The sequence below is a fragment of the Eurytemora carolleeae genome, unplaced genomic scaffold (genome assembly GCF_000591075.1).
Source record: "Eurytemora carolleeae unplaced genomic scaffold, Eaff_2.0 scaffold894, whole genome shotgun sequence".
Taxonomy (NCBI): Eukaryota; Metazoa; Arthropoda; class Copepoda; order Calanoida; family Temoridae; genus Eurytemora; species Eurytemora carolleeae.
In genome coordinates, this window is record NW_019396781.1 from 1 (window position 1) to 18,807 (window position 18,807).

Genomic DNA, 18,807 nt, shown 5'->3' on the forward strand with positions numbered 1-18,807 from the left:
GCAGAATTATCGTTGATATATTACAACGGATCTTCATGGCTTGGTGCGTGAACTGAATACTGTTGATTGTAAGCGGGTTTTTCTAACAGTGTAGCCAATAATAATAAGGGCTCTACCGGCTCAGCCGTTTTGTCGTTTATTGGGCACAAACAGACAGATACAAAAAATCCAAAGGAACTGAGTATTTGTCACAAACTCAAATTTTTTAATCTCTATATATATTTTTGAAACTGTTGGAGACCTTAGATAGTTCCTACCATGAACAAATCTATGTTTAAATTATCAAAGGTTGCAAAGAAAATAAAAGAAAATAAAAATGTTTATCTTTCATTAGATTAAATAATAAGGTTGCATGCAGGTGATATTTTGATCGTGTAAGGAAAACATGAAGGTGGTTGAGAATCAATATAGATTTGTCCCACTATTGTAAACTGGCCTTGCGCATAACTAAAAAAGTTCTAAACCTCAAAACTTTTGAGTTCTGAACAGCGTAGAATCTTCCTTCTCTTCCTTGTCTCCAGGTCGAAAATAATGAGCAGAGGTCTCTCTCCGTACTCGGAGAACGCAATCAATTTCCGGGTTGGGTTTACTCCGATAGCTGTAATCCTTTTACCCTGAATTCATAAAGGGATTGAGTATTTGCCTCAAACTTAAATGTTCTATTCCTATATCTTTGCAACCTGATAGTGTAAACCTTTGATATTTCAAACTTAGGTTATTTGATCTAAACTAATCCGTAGTTTGAAATATCTTAGATCATTGGGTTTCAAACATATAGGGATTAGAAAATCAGAGTTTGTGGCATACTTTAAAAAGTTTCTGGCTCACGAACGAACGTCCAAGACATTATTAAAATTGTAAGTATTGTAACTTAAACAATATTAATCATTAAAAACTGCAAGATCACTGTTTATTTTACAACTAAACATGATCGAAAACAATAATTTTTTTCATAAATCAATTTTCTTGGTATCACTCATCAGTAATTATCGTTTATTTCAATTTTTCTATTTAAAAGCAAAGTTATATCACATTTGTTTACCTTGTTAACTAATGGAATTATTTCCTGAGAGAAATCTTTGGTTGAAACCTTCGCAATTCCAGCCCCAGCTGGATACATCAAGCTAGAGTCCCCTAGATAGATAGATACATCAAGCTAGAGTCCCCTAGATAAATAGATACATCAAGCTAGAGTCCCCTAGATAGATAGATACATCAAGCTAGAGTCCCCTAGATAAATAGATACATCAAGCTAGAGTCCCCTAGATAAAGAGATACATCAAACTAGAGTCCCCTAAATAGATAGATACATCAAGCTAGAGTCCCCTAGATAAATAGATACATCAAGCTAGAGTCCCCTAGATAGATAGATACATCAAACTAGAATCCCCTAGATAGATAGCTACATCAAGCTAGAGTCCCCTAGATAGATAGATACATCAAGCTAGAGTCCCCTAGATAGATAGATACATCAAACTAGAGTCCCCTAGATAGACACATCAAGCTAGAGTCCCCTAGATAAATAAATACATCAAGCTGGAGTCCCCTAGATAAATAGATACATCAAGCTAGAGTCCCCTAGATAGATAGATACATAAAGCTAGAGTCCCCTAGATAGATACATCAAACTAGAGTCCCCTAGATAGATACATTAAGCTAGAGTCCCCTAGATAGATATATACATCTAGCTAGAGTCTCCTAGATTCATATATACATCAAGCTAGAGTCCCTTAGATAGATAGATAGATACATAAAGCTAGAGTCCCCTAGATAGAAAGATACATCAAGCATAGATAGATACATCAAGCTAGAGTCTCCTAAATAAAACATACAAAAAGCTTGGGTCTTTTAAATAAATTTATAAATCAATTTATAGTCTTCTAAAAAAATTGAAAAATAAATTCTATTTTTTTTTGCTAGAATTCCCCGAAGGAGGGATATCAAGATTTTATTAAAAAAGAATTTGAATAAAACAAAAAATCAGTTTTGAGGTGTTATTCAGAGTGTGTGGCGGAATATGAATTATTTTCCTGGATTGATACATTTTATAATATAATTTTTGATTCCCCATAATGAGCGCGAATCGTCGAACCCAGAATTTTTCTTATCTTTGCAACCAGAGTCGTAAACCTTTGATATTTCTAACGATAATTTCTGCTATATTAACTATCTGAGTTTGAAGTATCAAAGGTTTACACCAACAGGTTGCAAAGATATAGGAATAATAAAATTTGAATTTGTAACAAAGACTGAATTCCTTTACTCTGTTTACCTAAGAACTCGACACCTCCGCAGATTCCGTCTCTAACTCCGTAGAGGAAACTCGGCTTTATTTCCATTTTAATTCTTGAATAAATATATAAATCCACGTTTTTTAAATATAAATAAATTATTTGAGAAAGACCACAATTAAAATTAAACAATATTCAGGTAGAAAAACAAGAATATCTTTATCAATGTTACTCAGACTAGGAGTACAGTTATACAGTTATACAGTACACTCTACAGTCTACACTCTACAGTCTACACTCTACAGTCTACACTCTACACTCTAAACTCTACAGTCTACACTCTGCACTCTACACTCTACATCTCTACACTCTACACTCTACACTCCACACTCTACACTCTACACTCTACACTCTACACTCTACACAAGTTAGGATTACGAATTAAATATTTGTTTTGTTTTGTCAATAAGAATAAAAAACAGCTGATGGGCTACACACTGTAATACAATGAAAGGGATTGTTACAACATGGGGAATATGGTTTTCTATTTATTAATTTCATTTATGTAGATTTTTAAAATACTATTACTTCAGGGTCTCTCTCATCTCGCAGTTCTAAATTGGGTAATTTTTGTAATTTCAAAATTTTAATTTTTGATATAACAGAATTTATACTTATACAGCAGGGAGAGTAATATACTCCTAGAGCAGGAAAAGACTCAATTCCTTTCGAATGTTATATCATATTAAAAATTCGGTACATATTTTGGCTCTAAAGCTTGTTCTTTATTATTCATCTAATTTCAAACATTCAGATATAAAAAATATATATTGTTCTTATAATCTCAAGCTTTAAAATGCATGATCTATTTCATCTGATGAATTAAAATTCCCAATTAATAAACTTTCCATTTTTTTTTTACATATTTCTGAGAAGAAAGTTTTTGTATCTGGGACGAGTTTCAATACAGGGCGAGACGTAGTAGAACCACGTAAAGAAATTGAGTCTTTGCCACAAACTCTGGTTTTTAAATCCCTCTATCTAAGGTTTACATAATTTGGTTGTAGATATATAGGTATTAGAAAATTGGGATTTGTTGCAAAGACTCAATTCCTTTAGTTTAACTTCTACTTGAACCGGCTCACAAGAGATGTAATTCAACTACGCGTATAAGCAGCTAAACTATTTTCGCTATTTTTAAATAGTGTCCTTTGAATATCGTTGAGACTTTTTTTATCGAAAATGGCAAAATTATAAAGCAACATCCATCGAAGAAAACAACCGCTGAATACTGTCCATTTGCACGTTTTTCGATATTTCAAGATTGTTTGATTTAAAGAAAAAACGGGGTTTGTTTATATATTTTCATTTTTATAGGATTTTTACGATTTTAAGGTTTCTTAATAATTTGGGAAAACATTTTGTTAATTTTTCTTTAAAAAGTGTTTTGAAGAAAAGTTTAGGACTGGTGCAAGATGGATTTAAGTATTTTTATCAAAAAAAAGAACCCTTATTTGTACTGTAGTTTCACCCTTTCCTGGAATGGTAAGCTTTTCTTGTTATTTTGGAGATTCGTGTTTTAATTAAAAGTCAAGTCGGCTTGTGGTTTTCTTAGATAATGTTGACAGTTCTAGCAGTACGTTACTGTTTGTTATTATTAATATTCCCCTGAAATCCCCCTGTATAGTGTACTGTAATGAAAAAAATGTTTCTCTATAAACACGAATGTTGGTATGTTTTATTACAAAAAATCTAAAGTCTTAAACGTCGATATTTTTAAGAACTAATTTGTTTTAAAGATAAATTTTGTGTTTATACCTCCTCTTCCCCCTTGGGAAAAATAAAAATCTACTAAACCTACACCCGCCCCCCTCCGGCGTTAAACCTCCAATTGTTTTCCGTACCCTGAGTGTAGAAATGTATCCCGACGGAGATAGAATGATCACAGAAGTAAACCTCGACTCTGAACCTAGGTATCATAGTTACTCTTCTCATTCGTCCCAACTACCTGGGAGCAGTTAAATATCTGTTGCTCTTAAACAAACTTACAGGTCTTCCGTGCTCTACAATCATATTTCGTCTTTTTCAAAGAGAATAGTGCTTCCTTTTAGTTGATCTAGGCTTAAATACGTCTCTTTCTTTGTAGATATTAATATCCCTGCTCTAGGAGTATATTAATATCCCTACTCAAGGAGTATATTAATCTCCCTGCTCAAGGAGTATATTAATCTCCCTGCTCTAGGATTATATTACTCTCCCTGCTCAAGGAGTATATCAATCTCCCTGCACTAGGATTATATTACTCTCCCTGCTCAAGGAGTATATTAATATCCCTGCTCAAGGAGTATATTAATCTCCCTGCTCTAGGAGTATATTAATATCCCTGCTCTAGGAGTATATTAATATCCCTGCTCTAGGAGTATATTAATCTCCCTGCTCTAGGAGTATATTAATCTCCCTGCTCTAGGAGTATATTAATCTCCCTGCTCTAGGAGTATATTAATCTCCCTGCTCTAGGAGTATATTAATCTCCCTGCTCTAGGAGTATATTAATCTCCCTGCTCTAGGAGTATATTAATATCCCTGCTCTAGGAGTATATTAATCTCCCTGCTCAAGGAGTATATTAATCTCCCTGCTCTAGGAGTATATTATTCTCCCTGCTCTAGGAGTATATTAATATCCCTGCTCAAGGAGTATATAAATATCCCTGCTCTAGGAGTATATTACTCTCCCTGCTCTAGGAGTATATTAATCTCCCTGCTCAAGGAGTATATTAATCTCCCTGCTCAAGGAGTATATTAATCTCCCTGCTCAAGGAGTATATTAATATCCCTGCTCAAGGAGTATATTAATATCCCTGCTCTAGGAGTATATTATTTTCCCTGCTCTAGGTGTATATTATTATCCCTGCTGTATAAGTATATTAATCTAAGAGTATTATCTGCTAATATTTTTAATTACGGATTTACAGACATCATATATCTAACTTGTTTAGTGACATTTGCTTAAACAGTTATATTTAAAACCTTTCATATCATTGAAAAATAAAATATATCGTGAATTATGCTATTGTTAATGCTTTTATGAAAAAAATATATTTTTTATGCTAGGAATTTATTGGTTCCTCTCCTTGCAGTACCCTAATATATTTCATTTACCCTAAAATACTAGTCTACATAAAGATATTTTATAGTCCGGAAAATATTCCTGCAACCCCGGCATTAATGTTTATTTAGATGGTTTTTGTGCAGCAATTTACTTGCAATATTTGTGTTTTATTCATGACGTCATTGTTTTAATCCTGGTTCTTGAGTTCTGCAGGCATAATAATACTTTAGGAAGAGTTGAAAACTTTCAGGTTGGAGCCATCTAGACTACAGGGGGGGGGGGCTGAACTGAATAAAATTATTTAGTTTGATGCATGGATATCATTGTTCTCTGTATTATTTTGAATTCTTGAAAAATTTGACTGAATTGACTCATAAAATATTCTTAGATTTTCAAAATGTTGGCACAATGAAATATAAAAGATATGCAACCCATAACTAATAAACTTACAAATAAAAGTAAATTATCAAACAATTATATTTATTTAGTTCCTATATTAAGTAACGGGCATCCTATGTTTTATTAAATTATTCAAAATTTTCAGACAAATGATATATACATTGAACGAAGAAAACCCAATTGTTTGTTATTTACCGATTTGAGAAATCATATAGGCCAGTATGTTACGTCAGAATTAACATTGTGCACAGTGAAAAAAAAATAATTTTTTGAACATACAATTTTAAAATTAATGGAACTTCTCATATTTTATAAAGCCTCAGGAAACCAAAAAAAAACTAAAATGTTTAAAAACGAAGAAAACCGATGCTCAAAACTTTCTCTATTTATTCCAATATCACTAACCATTGCTTTTTAATCGAGTTCTTTAGTCTATTTTAGCCTATTTTAGTCTATTTTATTCTATTTTAGTCTATTTTAGTCTTTTTTAGTCTATTTTATTCTATTTTAGTCTATTTTAGTCTATTTTAGTCTATTTTATTCTATTTTAGTCTATTTTAGTCTATTTTAGTCTATTTTAGTCTATTTTAGTCTGTTTGTAAAGGAACTGATAACTCGGTAAAGTCGTAGACCTTTGCTATTTCAACATCATGTTGCCAAGATATAGGAATTAGAAGTTTAGAGGTTAAGGAAAGTGTTCTAAGAAAAGTCTGGATAAGTTGCAAACAAAAACAACTAATTGTGCTGTTTGATAAAAACTTGAAGAAATATTGGTCGACTATCCCTTCCTTTATTCTAATTATTATTATTATTATATTTTTTCCTTAAACCTTATCCTATCGGTCACCAGGTTGTGTACCCTTATATCGGAAAAAGGGTTAACCCCCTCTCTGACTGATATGACTATGTTGATTAAAACTATTTATAAGTTTACTAACATGCAAACCTGCAAGGTAGAAAAAGGAAAATTTAAGGAAAATTTAATTGTCTGGTTGTCTAGTTGTCTAGTTGTCTAGTTGTCTAGTTGTCTAGTTGTCTAGTTTTCTATTTGTCTAGTTGTCTAGTTGTCTGGTTGTCTAGTTGTCTAATTGTCTAATTGTCTGGTTGTCTAGTTGTCTATTTGTCTAGTTGTCTAGTTGTCTAGTTGTCTAGTTGTCTGGTTGTTTAGTTGTTTAGTTGTCTAGTTTTCTAGTTGTCTAGTTGTCTAGTTGTCTAGTTGTCTAGTTGTCTAGTTGTCTAGTTGTCTAGTTGTCTAGTTGTCTCGTTGTTAGTTGTCTAGTTGTCTAGTTGTCTAGTTGTCTAGTTGTCTGGTTGTCTAGTTGTCTGGTTGTCTAGTTGTCTAGTTGTCTAGTTGTCTAGTTGTCTAGTTGTCTAGTTGTCTAGTTGTCTAGTTGTCTAGTTGTCTAGTTGTCTAGTTGTCTATTTGTCTAGTTGTCTGGTTGTCTAGTTGTCTAGTTATATTTAATTAATTCATTGCATTACACTTGGAACTAAATATTGGAGAGAGATTTCTTATTATTTCTAAGAGATTTGTTTTATACTGATGGAGTAAACCTTGGATATTTCAATTATGAATTTTGTTAGACCAAATACATACATAGTCTAAGTTAGAAATATCAAAGGTGTACACTTTCAGGTTGCAAAGATATGGGAAGTAGAAAATTAGAGTTTGTGGCAAGTGTTCAATTACATTGACATACCTCCAATCATCGAAAATGAACCTTAAAATCACTCGAAGCAATGTTAATGTCCTCCATTAAAAAGTTTAAAGTGAGTTTTGGTGTTTTAAATGTTATTTTAATTCCAATTCATTTCAGGGAAGTTCACTATGTGAGTGAGAACGGAAGAATAGAAGGATTAATCCTAGAAGAGAATTCTGCAGAAAACCTTAGTTCAACAGATCTACATTCTCATGACTCAGGGGAGGATATTGAGACAGATAACCAGGAAGGAGTACATGGGATTACAAATGAGTAAATATTAGGCTCGTATCAGAGGAGGAGGAGAGTAGGGAGTGGGGGTTATTTTGAAGTAGAGAGGGGGGGGGGTAAATAAAAGGGGATATCGAGTAAAGCTTCATATTAACCCATTATTGGAAAGGAGACATCAAATTCTATCAATAGAATTCTGGAGAGGAGTACATTCTTCTTTAGAATTAGGGGTTGCGCACATTACATAGTTATAATTGGATGTGCCGGGAGTACATTTTAATCATGTTAATCATGGGAGGGAAATTCATTTTATTGCATAATTAGAGAGAAGGATGCACTTTGTTGTTTAATTAACATCAGGTTATTGAAGAAGATTAGGACGTAGAAGATTGAAAATTCATTATAATAAAAAAATTAATTTTCATTATTAATATTTGCAAGAGTTTAAAAAGTAGGATTTGATTAAATATAATTGTACTTGATGCCCAGATCTACCGGAGAACAAGAACTAGGAGGAGTAGAGGGAGTACCTCCAGTAGTTTAGAGGAGAACACAGTTATACATTTATTAGATGTGCCAATCAACCGGTTAGAGGAATCAAGTATCTCTCATCGGTTAGAGGATAACAAATACAATACAGGAACACATTCTTTTCCATAGTTTTATATTTTTTTCTTCTTCATTTGATGAAATGAACTGTAGACGTAGTTTTATGTAACTCTTCATTTTAAGTGAGACATGCCGGATTCAAAAGAGTACACTGTAAACCTTTATCTGATAAATAATGTTTTTAAAAAATCGTCGTTCTTGTAGCTTTTTATTCTTAAGGAACCTTTGTAAATCGGACATGCCAGTCGGTAAAGAGAGATTTAGTTAAATCAGTCTACAATCCCTTAAAAGTTGTATAAAATGTCCGATTTAAACATGAAATTCTAGTTTTCTTTCAAGAATGTTAAAAATAGACGAGGAAATGACTACTGCAGGAAATGTAGTTGCAGCAGGTGTATATTAGAAATCTAAATTCCAGCCTCTCTGTTTTTTCAGAGTTTGTATTGAAAAGCGTTAAAACGCCATTTTTTATTTTCCCCAAAATCTTGAAAAATCATTAATTCTTGAAAAATAATAATTTGTGTCTTTTTGGGGTAGGACGGAGAAGTAGGCCGACCTCAGCCAAGGGGTGGAGCAGACAGAGAAATCAGGAACAAACAATAATACAAAAAACTAATTTAAAGGTAGTGTTCGCGAAAATGAAAGGGGGTATAGGCTCGATGCGATAAAAAAGCGCTTTTAATCGCTACTAATCTTACTACTATCTGTTAGCGATCAAAAGCGCTTTTTTATCGCATTAAGTCTATACCCCCTTTCATTTTTCGCGAACACTACCTTTAAAACTAACAATGTTAAAAATATTTAATCCAGAGATAAAAAAGACAAATATGACACGTGAGGTGGTTCATGATTGCAAATAACAAAACTTTTAAAAGACCTGAAAACTTGCCACAAACTGTAGTTTTCCAATCTTCTTATCTTTCCAACCTGAATATATAGAACTTTGAAATTTCAAATTATGAATTCTGTAATATAAAAATAGTAAATTTTTGAAACATCTAAGATGTACGTCATCAGTATTCTCCGACATGAGAATTCGAAAACTAGAAAGTGTTCAATTCCTTAAAATTCCACAAAACTAATATTACAAAGAAAAGTATGAACAAGATCATTACAAAAAGTAATTACAAATAAAGTAATAATTATAGGCATTAAAAATGCATAGTTAAATTAAACCAACCAAATTAAATCATAATGAAAACAATAATTTAAACAAGGGGAAAATCTTTCTTTGGTTTAATTTTTATAAAATGTGATTTTAATTCAATTCATTATTATTGCTGAAATAAGATTGTACGAGATACTCCAAGTAGGATTGAAATTAACAAGAGAGGAGTTCAAGATCTATTCTCAGATATTTTATATCAGGAAACTGATTTACAGGAATACTTGGATACTTAGATACTTGAATACTTGGATACTTAGATACTTAGATACTTGGATACTTAGATACTTGGATACTTAGATAATTGGATACTTAGATACTTGGATACTTAAATACTTGGATACTTAGATACTTAGATACTTAGATACTAAGATACTTAGATATTTAGATACTTGGATACTTAGATACTTAGATACTTGGATACTTGGATACTTGGATACTTGGATACTTGGATACTTAGATACTTGGATACTTAGATACTTGGATACTTAGATACTTAGATAATTGAATACTTAGATACTTGGATACTTAGATACTTGGATACTTAGATACTTAGATACTTAGATACTTAGATACTTAGATACTTAGATACTTAGATACTTAGATACTTAGCTGCTTGGATACTTGGATACTTAGATACTTAGATACTTAGATACTTAGATACTTGGATACTTGGATACTTAGATACTTTGATATTTAGATACTTGGATACTTAGATACTTGAATACTTGAATACTTGAATACTTTTATGCTTGAATACTTGAATACTTGAATACCCAAGTACAGGAGGAAGATGAGGAGGAAGAAAATGAAAATGTTCCAACCCCAGCATCTTTAATATCTGATACCAGCTCAACACAGGACGTATACAGGTAAACCCTCGGCTTAAGTTTAAAGGGATCCAATGACCAAATATATTTGAGTTAGAAATGAAATGATAAATCAAGACTTTGTATATTCCTGATATAATAATCTGCTTAAAAATATGAAATTAGACAAATTAGAACAAATGAAATTTAAACCCACGAGGGATTCACTAAAAACTTTTTTATTTAGAAAAGTTGTTAGATTAGCGGGATTCAATGAAAAAAGTTGCATACCAAAAATTATCTTTTTGATAAAGGAATAATAATTGAATCTTCATGACAGAACTGACGAGGGTCAACCAAGACCAAAATATATTTACAATAAAATGTGGAACCTACTTTATTAACACTATGAGGTTTGGTCCATCATCAACACACAATTTTAATGGGAATGAGTTCTTGCAACAAACTCTTGTTTTCTAATTTCTATATCTTTAAAACCCAATGTTGTAGACTTATGATATTTCAAACTATGAATTTTGTTAGATCAAATAGTCTAAGTTTGAAATATCACAGATTTACATCATCAGGATGCACAGCTATAGGGATTAGAAAACTTGAGTTTGTGGCAAAAACTCAATTCCGTTGTATCTGGTCCATTGAATTATGATGTGTGGGTATTGTAAACTGAAAAGTACAATTTTAAGGTTTAACATTTTTTTTAAATAAAGGAACTGAGTTTTTGCCACGAACTCAAATATTCTAATCCCTATATCTTTGCAACCTTGTGGTGTGAACCTTTGATATTTCAAACTTAAACTATTGGATCTAACAGCAATCAAAGTTTAAAAAAAGATCTACAACATCATGTTGCAAAGATATAGGATTACAAAATCAGAGATCGTTGGAAAAAATTCGTTAAAATGTTTAAAATTAAATCTAACTTCAAAGAATCAATGGAAAACAGTGTTAGAATAAAGAAAAAGAGAAGTAATCATTTTCGCAGGATTCTCTTTGCACTTGATTAAAGATTCTCCTTCTACTGCTAAATGTTGCGGAAATTGAATAAGTTTTGCTCTAGAGCTGTCAGATTTCATTTTTATCAGATTTGTCGCAGTAGTTTTTTGTAAAAAATGAATACCATTTAAAAAAGTTTTTTCTTAATTTTGCAAATCTGAACTATTGATTTTCAAACATGTTTTAGGAAAATTTTCTTATCTTTAAAAAAATCTTAATTTTTTTTGCAAAATAGTTTTAATTTGGAAATATTTAAGATAAAATAAATGCTAGTTTTATTATTAATTTTAGCTTTGTAACTTTTAATTAGATTTCCATCTTTTTATTCTTTATTTTCTATTTCTAGCTCAGAGGAGCTGCCACTCTGTAATTCTTGAACACACGAAACCTTTCCAATCTTTTCCGGGTTTATTGTAATTACCACGCTGGGGGGATATAAACCAGGGGTTTATTGTTACAACGAATTCAATTTAAAATTCTTCTGCAGAGGTCATAATTAGAAACTTCTACTTTTTTACAATTCTTTAATCTTTCAACTAAGAAACGTTTTCTTCCTTATATATAAGTTTATACTACTCTTTAAGATAATTTTGTCTTTTAAACTTTGCTTTCTAATTTCCATGCCACTTTTTTCTCGGATTTCCCTGTTTTTATTTGATTTTTTAAAAATGAACATATTTTTTGCGGACAAAATATTTAAATTTTTTTCCGGACATGAGCTATTTATTTATTTATTTATCTATATTTTTAAACTTGAACGTTTGATCTCGATATCCAAAGTGGGCAATTTTAAATTTGAGGATTAATGCTGATCAATTAATTAAAGTTATCCCTTCAGAGTATTACATGCATCACGGGATATCAAAGAGGAATGATAATACTCCGTAGATCTGAATAAGATGGAGATCCCGAGATATACAACTCAAAAGTTCTGACCTCGGGGCATCTCAGTTTTATTTGGAATTCTCAAAAATGCATGTCACCATAGTTACATTAGAAGTAAATATTTCCATGTACTGATAGCGCCGATCAAAGGATTCATACCTCTAATTGGATAATGAGATAGATAGAAAGATAGATGTTACCGCAATACTATTTTTATTGGTTCAGAATAGACAACAAACACATGACTGAACCCTGATTGGAGCACTCGCTAATGGACTCGGCATACATGTAGAGTAATGCCCGGTAAACTCTAAACCAAAATATTTCGATTAAATTGTTATTTACCTCAGTCCGCAAATATAGTAATTTTGTTTTGTAACTTTTTACCACCATAATGATTAAACATTTTGTCCTTGTGATTTTCTTTTTGTACTTGTTTTGGTGGAGTATGCGTTTTGAAGAAAAAAGTTTTTTAAAAAAGTTTAAGATTATTGAATTAAGACCAAACTACGATTGAATTCAAATTGAAGAAAGATGCATGAAATAATGAAGTATAAATCTTATATAAATGTAAATGGTTACATATATCAAAGTGTTATAAAAAATGAAGAAGAAAAAAAGATAAAAAGGTGGAAATGGAAGTCACATATTTTTGATTTAAAAAAAAGTAAAATATGAAGCTTAAAGGGATTGTAGAAATAATTTTTAGTGACCTTTCATTTATATTGTGGCATGTCTGATCCATAATGGTACCCTCAAACTTTTATCTTCTGTATCCATAGAGTAAATTATTTTGGATACTGATGACGATAGAAAAACTCTTCCAATGTAATAACTTTTTATGGTTAAGAATGATAAACAAGTAATAACGCAATATCTTTATACCGCCCTCCCCCTCCCTCGATCAAACAATTATAATTTTTTATTATTTTTTTTAACTTTTATCTCCTCATTGCTTGTTTAATGTTTACTTTCATCGCCCAGCCGATTTTATAACCCTGGAAAATGTTAAAATATCCCTTTCGTTGTTCAAAATTTCAGATAAACTATGACGACATCTATCTATCTATCTCTCAGTGGTAAATTATTTGTTTTGAAATGTAAACACGAAACTTTTAAACTCTTAAAACCTCCAAGGTGGGAATTGGAATATTTTAAAGTGTTTAAAAGGGGATTGTTTTAGTTTAATAATTGTTTACAAATTATCCTAAGTAGTTTTGCATAGATATCTATTCTTTATCTTTTCCATAAACATAAAAACTTTCAGATATTATCCAGTATAATTATCAGATACACAAAAGTTAGATTTTATGCTTTTAACAAATATGCATTTTTTATTTCTGTTCTACCTTATCCATCTGTAAACCTACCAACCTAGCTACATCTAAACCTTTATATAAACCTTGGTATCTAGCTACTTATAGTAAATGCCTAACTACCTAAAAACCTACCTTTCTATTAACGTACCTACTTAGCTATAACCTATCTGTCTCCCTATAAAATACCTAACTATCTACAAGCTACTCACCTACCTATCTACTTAACTATCTACCAGCTCCCTACTTAACTATCTACCTACCTTCCTGTCTACATACCTTCATATATCTACCTAACTATCTATCTACCTCATTCTCCACAAAAACCCTAGATTTCTTCGGTTATGTGTACAGCAGATCAATACAGGCCGAAAGCTTTGTTTAGGTTGACCTACCTACCTACCTGCCTATCTACCTACCTGCATATCTACCTACCTGCCTATCTACCTACCTACCTGCCTATCTACCTACCTACCTACCTGCCTATCTACCTACCTACCTACCTGCCTATCTACCTACCTACCTGCCTATCTACCTACCTACCTATAAACCTATCTACCTACCTACCTGCCTATCTACCTACCTACCTACCTGCCTATCTGCCTACCTACCTACCTGCCTATCTACCTACCTACCTGCCTATCTACCTACCTACCTATAAACCTATCTACCTATCTGCTATATTTAGGCCTCCTTCAATAATATCTGGGGTGAAGTATAGTGAATGGCAGAGGACTAGTGGTTTGAAGGTTCTCCGACGAGTGCTCGATAGACAGAAAATACTGGAGACTACTGATGGGATTGCGAACAAAACTCAGGTATTGGTTTCACCAGGTTCTATTTCTATACGTTTGCAATACACATGTGCACACTAGGAGATGCGCATAGATCGCCCTAAAAATCTAGTTTCTATAAGTTCAATGTAAATTATTTTTGGGAACAAAAAATTCAGAGGAAAACAAATGTTTCTTAGTAATTACCGATTCTAACATTTTTTCAATCCTTAAACTGCAAAGATCTTTCTAATATTTTAAGAAAGTTTTTGTTCACATGTATTTATAGATTTTTTTTTTATATCTATGTATGTACAATGTACATTTAAGTAAACTACAGTCTCTGACCTGTAATCTGCACGAAACCTAATCCTAAATTTGAAACTTCAATTTAAACAAATATTTTGATATTATGAGACTAGGAATATCTATTTATATCTTCTTCGGTAGATACTGGCTAAAAGGACTGTAAGCGTTATTTCAAGTGGCCCTTCAAGAAAAGATGGCAAAGCCCAATTCACAACAGTACACTGAAAAGCTTTGTCGGATCACGACATTAGATATCATTGTTTATAATTTTAAAAACTGATTATTTTCAATTGTGATTTCTTTACAAAAGTGACCTCATATAGGAAATAAAAGAATTAAACACTTTTAAACCTGGAAAAAATAACAATATCTTCCACTTTATTAATCAGATACAGGTTTAGAGGTTACTGTTGTGAATCGGATGTTGCCGTCTTTGCTTCTGCTTACAGTCCTTGAAAGGACGAAATCAACAAACGTTAAATAAAATTATCTTGGAGAAATTAGAATTCATGTTTTTCTCCATTTTCGTTTCAAGTTTTTCTAAAGGAACAATTAACACTTGGATTTAAATCTAATTTTCTAACCCTGATATCTTTCCAACCTGTAATATGTAAACATTCGTTATTTCCAACTTATGCTATTTCAAACTTATTTCCAACTTATTCAAAATTCATTGTTTGAAATATCAAAGATCCACTGCATAGAACAAAACTATGCACGCACTCATATTTTGCCAATTATTATTTATAAACTGAAGCTAGGAATAAGCAACTATTAGTCCTAGGGCTAGGGCAATACAAAAGTATAAGTGAGATAGTTCTGTAAAACCAAAGGCCAGTGCAGTCCTTGGAAATTGAAATTTTCATAGCTTTCTAGATCTCTGTGTCTATAATGACAAGAAATTGCAAAAATAAATAAAATATATTATGGAGAAGAAAAAAATTACAATGTTTTAATCAAATGTCCGCTTTTTCCCCCGAAATTTAAAATCTTATTAGTTCCCTTGAAATATGATTTATTAACGATAATAATAATCAAAGTTTTAACATGTTATTTATATTTTTGTGCCAAAGTTTGCAAGTAAAAAAGGGAACGAGAATTGTTTGTGGCTGAGGGGAGGGGGGGGGGGGGTTAGGTAAGGGGGCCCTAAGGTTCCATTCTTCCTTCCCCCTTCAAACCATATATCTACCATAGAAAATGATTATTTAAGAAATCAGTGCCCAGTGGTGTAAGGCTTTTACAGGATAATTTGTTAACCCACCAACCAATTATGAAATTATGAAATAAAACATATCATAATAAACCTGAAGTATTAGAAAAGGAATATTGTGTAAATAGGAACTGAATTATGTGTTTAAAAATACCCGCCATGCAACATAATCCTATATAGAGATAAGATTGATCAATAGTAAGAGAGGGGGATTGTATGATAAATAAATATAAGTATTTCCATTAAAAAAATCAAATTTGTAAATGAAAGCTAAATTCTCCAGAATTACTTAAAATGGAAAAAGAGTGCGTGAAAAATTACTTATCAAAACTGGCGCTTTTTTGTCACGAACCATTTTTTTCAAATTAAAGAACTAAAATCTTGGTGTAGATCAGAAGTGGGTTTAAACTGAGATTTTGGCAAAGAAAAAAGTAGTTTTTAATCTCTATGCCTGACCATTCATCAGGCAGTTGGTGTAAACGCCTAATCCCACATCTAGATCTATACTGCAATATATCAAGTTTTGGTTAAAAAATCACAACAGGAATAGGCTCAACTAGCCTCAACAAAACATTAAAAGAAAATATACGAAATAAAACTGAAGTAAATTAAACGCACGATAAAAATATTTTCTCAATCATAACTCCTTTTATTGAAAAGTTTTTGAGAAGAAATAAAATATATTAAAGGAACTACGTCTTTGCCAGAAACTCAAATTTTCTAGTCTCAATCAATCTTTCCAACCTGATGGTGTAAACCTTAGATATTTTAAACTTTTATTATTTGATCTAACAGAATTCATAGTTTGAAATTTCAAAAAGAACTGACACTTCTCCAAAACTAATGGAAAAAACGTGGAAAAAGGTCAAATTCTCATGACCAGGGCTGCATGAAAGGTTTCAAGGTTGGCAACTACACTGGTTTTAATAAGTGTACACATTTTAAACTTACATGAATCAAGAATTCTTTTCTCGAAAATATCCACTCCTTGCCTAATCTTTCTCATCCCATTTGTCATTATAATAGCGGAATTCTGACAATGGAACAATAACTGGACGAGAAGCTGCATCATCAATCCAAAATATAACTTGTCAGAGAAATTTGACACCTCTGTATGAAACACAGATAGTAACTTTCTATTATAATTGATTTGAAATTTATGGCCCAAGATTTCAAATTGAAGAATAGGATGAAAAAGAAAACTGCAAAAACAGAGAGCTCCAGCTCTGGGCCTTGTATTATATTAGGCAGAAAGTAAATCAGAAATATGTGTCATAATGCATTTTTCCCTTTTCTACGTAAAGGATTAGAATGCGTAGATCTACGAGACAGGAACAGAATATGGATGTATGATCAGCTAAAAATTCACTGCTATTTTTTAAATGTAAAAAAAAATTAATTTGTAAATAAATGTTAAAATAAGTGTACAAATTTCCGTTTTAGTTGCAATCTTATTCTATGTATGTTGGTATTATAAAACACTGTGTCTACCTATAGATATAACAAATCTACAAAATCACTAGTATTTTGCCATTGGATATTCCAAGAAATGATTGCAGACTACTTGTCAGAAGTTATATTTTTTATTTGTGGTAAAGTTTTGTCTAATATTTGTAATTATACCAATAATATCTAATATTAGGGCAAAGTCGCCTGCCTTTTCTACGTTGTTATAGGTATGTAAGCATAGATGGAGTAGGATGGGCGGGGAGGCCAATTTTTTATCCATTAAATGTAGATTTTGTGATTTACAAGTTTGTTAAGTTTTACGTTTATATTTTTTTGGATTTGAAATGATGGATCAAAACGCGTCGAAATATGGGGATTGGGGTCGAGTTTATGACACGGGAAGAGGACAATTTGGGGGCGTTGAGCAAACAATGGAAGGGAAAATAAAGATTGTCGATGGGGAATTTTAGAAATGGGGGCGAGAAGGGAGGGGCGAAGGGGAGAAGGGCCCTGACAAAAAGTATATGGAATAACTAATTTTTTCTGATATTAAATTTCCCTAAGGTGAGTTAAAGTGTTTATTGACCAAGCTTTTATATATTCCAATAAAGGTAGAACTAAGGAGTTCTATCCACTATACACTTTTATATATTCCAATAAATAGAAAAAAGATCAATAAACTTGATAAACCTGATAAACAAGAATAAGTCAAAATAATTAACTAAAAATTATAAAAAAAAACAATAGAATTAATAAATAATTTTTTGTTGAATGACTAGAATATGATTGATTGAATTTAATATTTTCCAAATACTTTCTTTCTCATGACTTTATTAGATTGTTTCGAATTCCAGGTCGAAAATGCTTTAATAACAAGGCTGAGTGCATGAATGTGCTTTGCAAAATAAATGAAAGATAATCTAAACTTTTGCAGAATAATAAATGTTCTGTAATAATTAGCTAGTTACAGGGTTAATTACAAAACTTTCAAAAGTATATCAAGGATCGAACCCTCTACAACGTTTTACTGCCAAGCAGGGAGCAGAGAGGGGGGGGGGCAATATTAATATAAACTATGATTTTCTAATCTCTATATCTTTGCAACCCAATGTCGTAGATTTCAGATATTTCAAACTATGAATTCTATTAGTTTAAATAATCAAAGTTTGAAATATTAAAGGTTTACACTATCAGGACCCGAATGTAGTGAATTTGAGCTACGATGCTGAGCTTCCACTGCCGATTCGAATTTGAATCACTATATTTTAGGATGAGATGATTCAAGTTTTTCAAAAGTTCAAACGTAAACCTCCGAATAAGCTGAAACCCCTTGGATTCCCGGAGGTATGAAGACGATCTTGAATAAACCAACCAGAATGGGAAGTATTATCGATAAAAAAGTTGGTGTTGTTGTATTTTTGTAAATTTAAATGTAAGAATTACAGTAGAAAAGAGAATATGACAGTTGCATGAAATAATAATTCTCAACAAAAATAATGTTATCTACAAAATCGTCTTACTCCATTTTAAATACCTGATTTCATTACAATATCGTGTCTAAAATTTCAGGCTTATGGATCAGATTTAATAAAAAAAAA

At 31.7% G+C, this 18,807-nt stretch overlaps 2 protein-coding genes across 2 annotated transcripts; one reads left to right on the plus strand and one right to left on the minus strand.

Moving 5' to 3' along the window:
• Positions 1-464: 464 nt before the first annotated feature.
• Positions 465-2,339, minus strand: LOC111708630 (cilia- and flagella-associated protein 57; the record flags this gene model as incomplete). The annotated part of the gene is given in 3 exon segments (XM_023482068.1): positions 465-614; positions 1,043-1,134; positions 2,273-2,339. Coding segments are annotated over 3 exon segments (309 nt in total), but the record flags the coding sequence as incomplete, so codon positions are not given.
• A 1,783-nt stretch (positions 2,340-4,122) lies between these two features.
• On the plus strand, positions 4,123-18,592 carry LOC111708626 (uncharacterized). The gene is made up of 9 exons (XM_023482064.1): positions 4,123-4,204; positions 7,557-7,686; positions 8,160-8,310; positions 8,633-8,671; positions 8,817-8,869; positions 9,570-9,662; positions 10,231-10,316; positions 14,157-14,286; positions 18,479-18,592. The coding sequence occupies exons 1-9, from the start codon at positions 4,149-4,151 to the stop codon at positions 18,557-18,559; spliced, it is 819 nt and encodes a 272-aa protein (XP_023337832.1). The 5' UTR covers positions 4,123-4,148; the 3' UTR covers positions 18,560-18,592.
• The last annotated feature ends 215 nt before the right edge of the window (positions 18,593-18,807 follow it).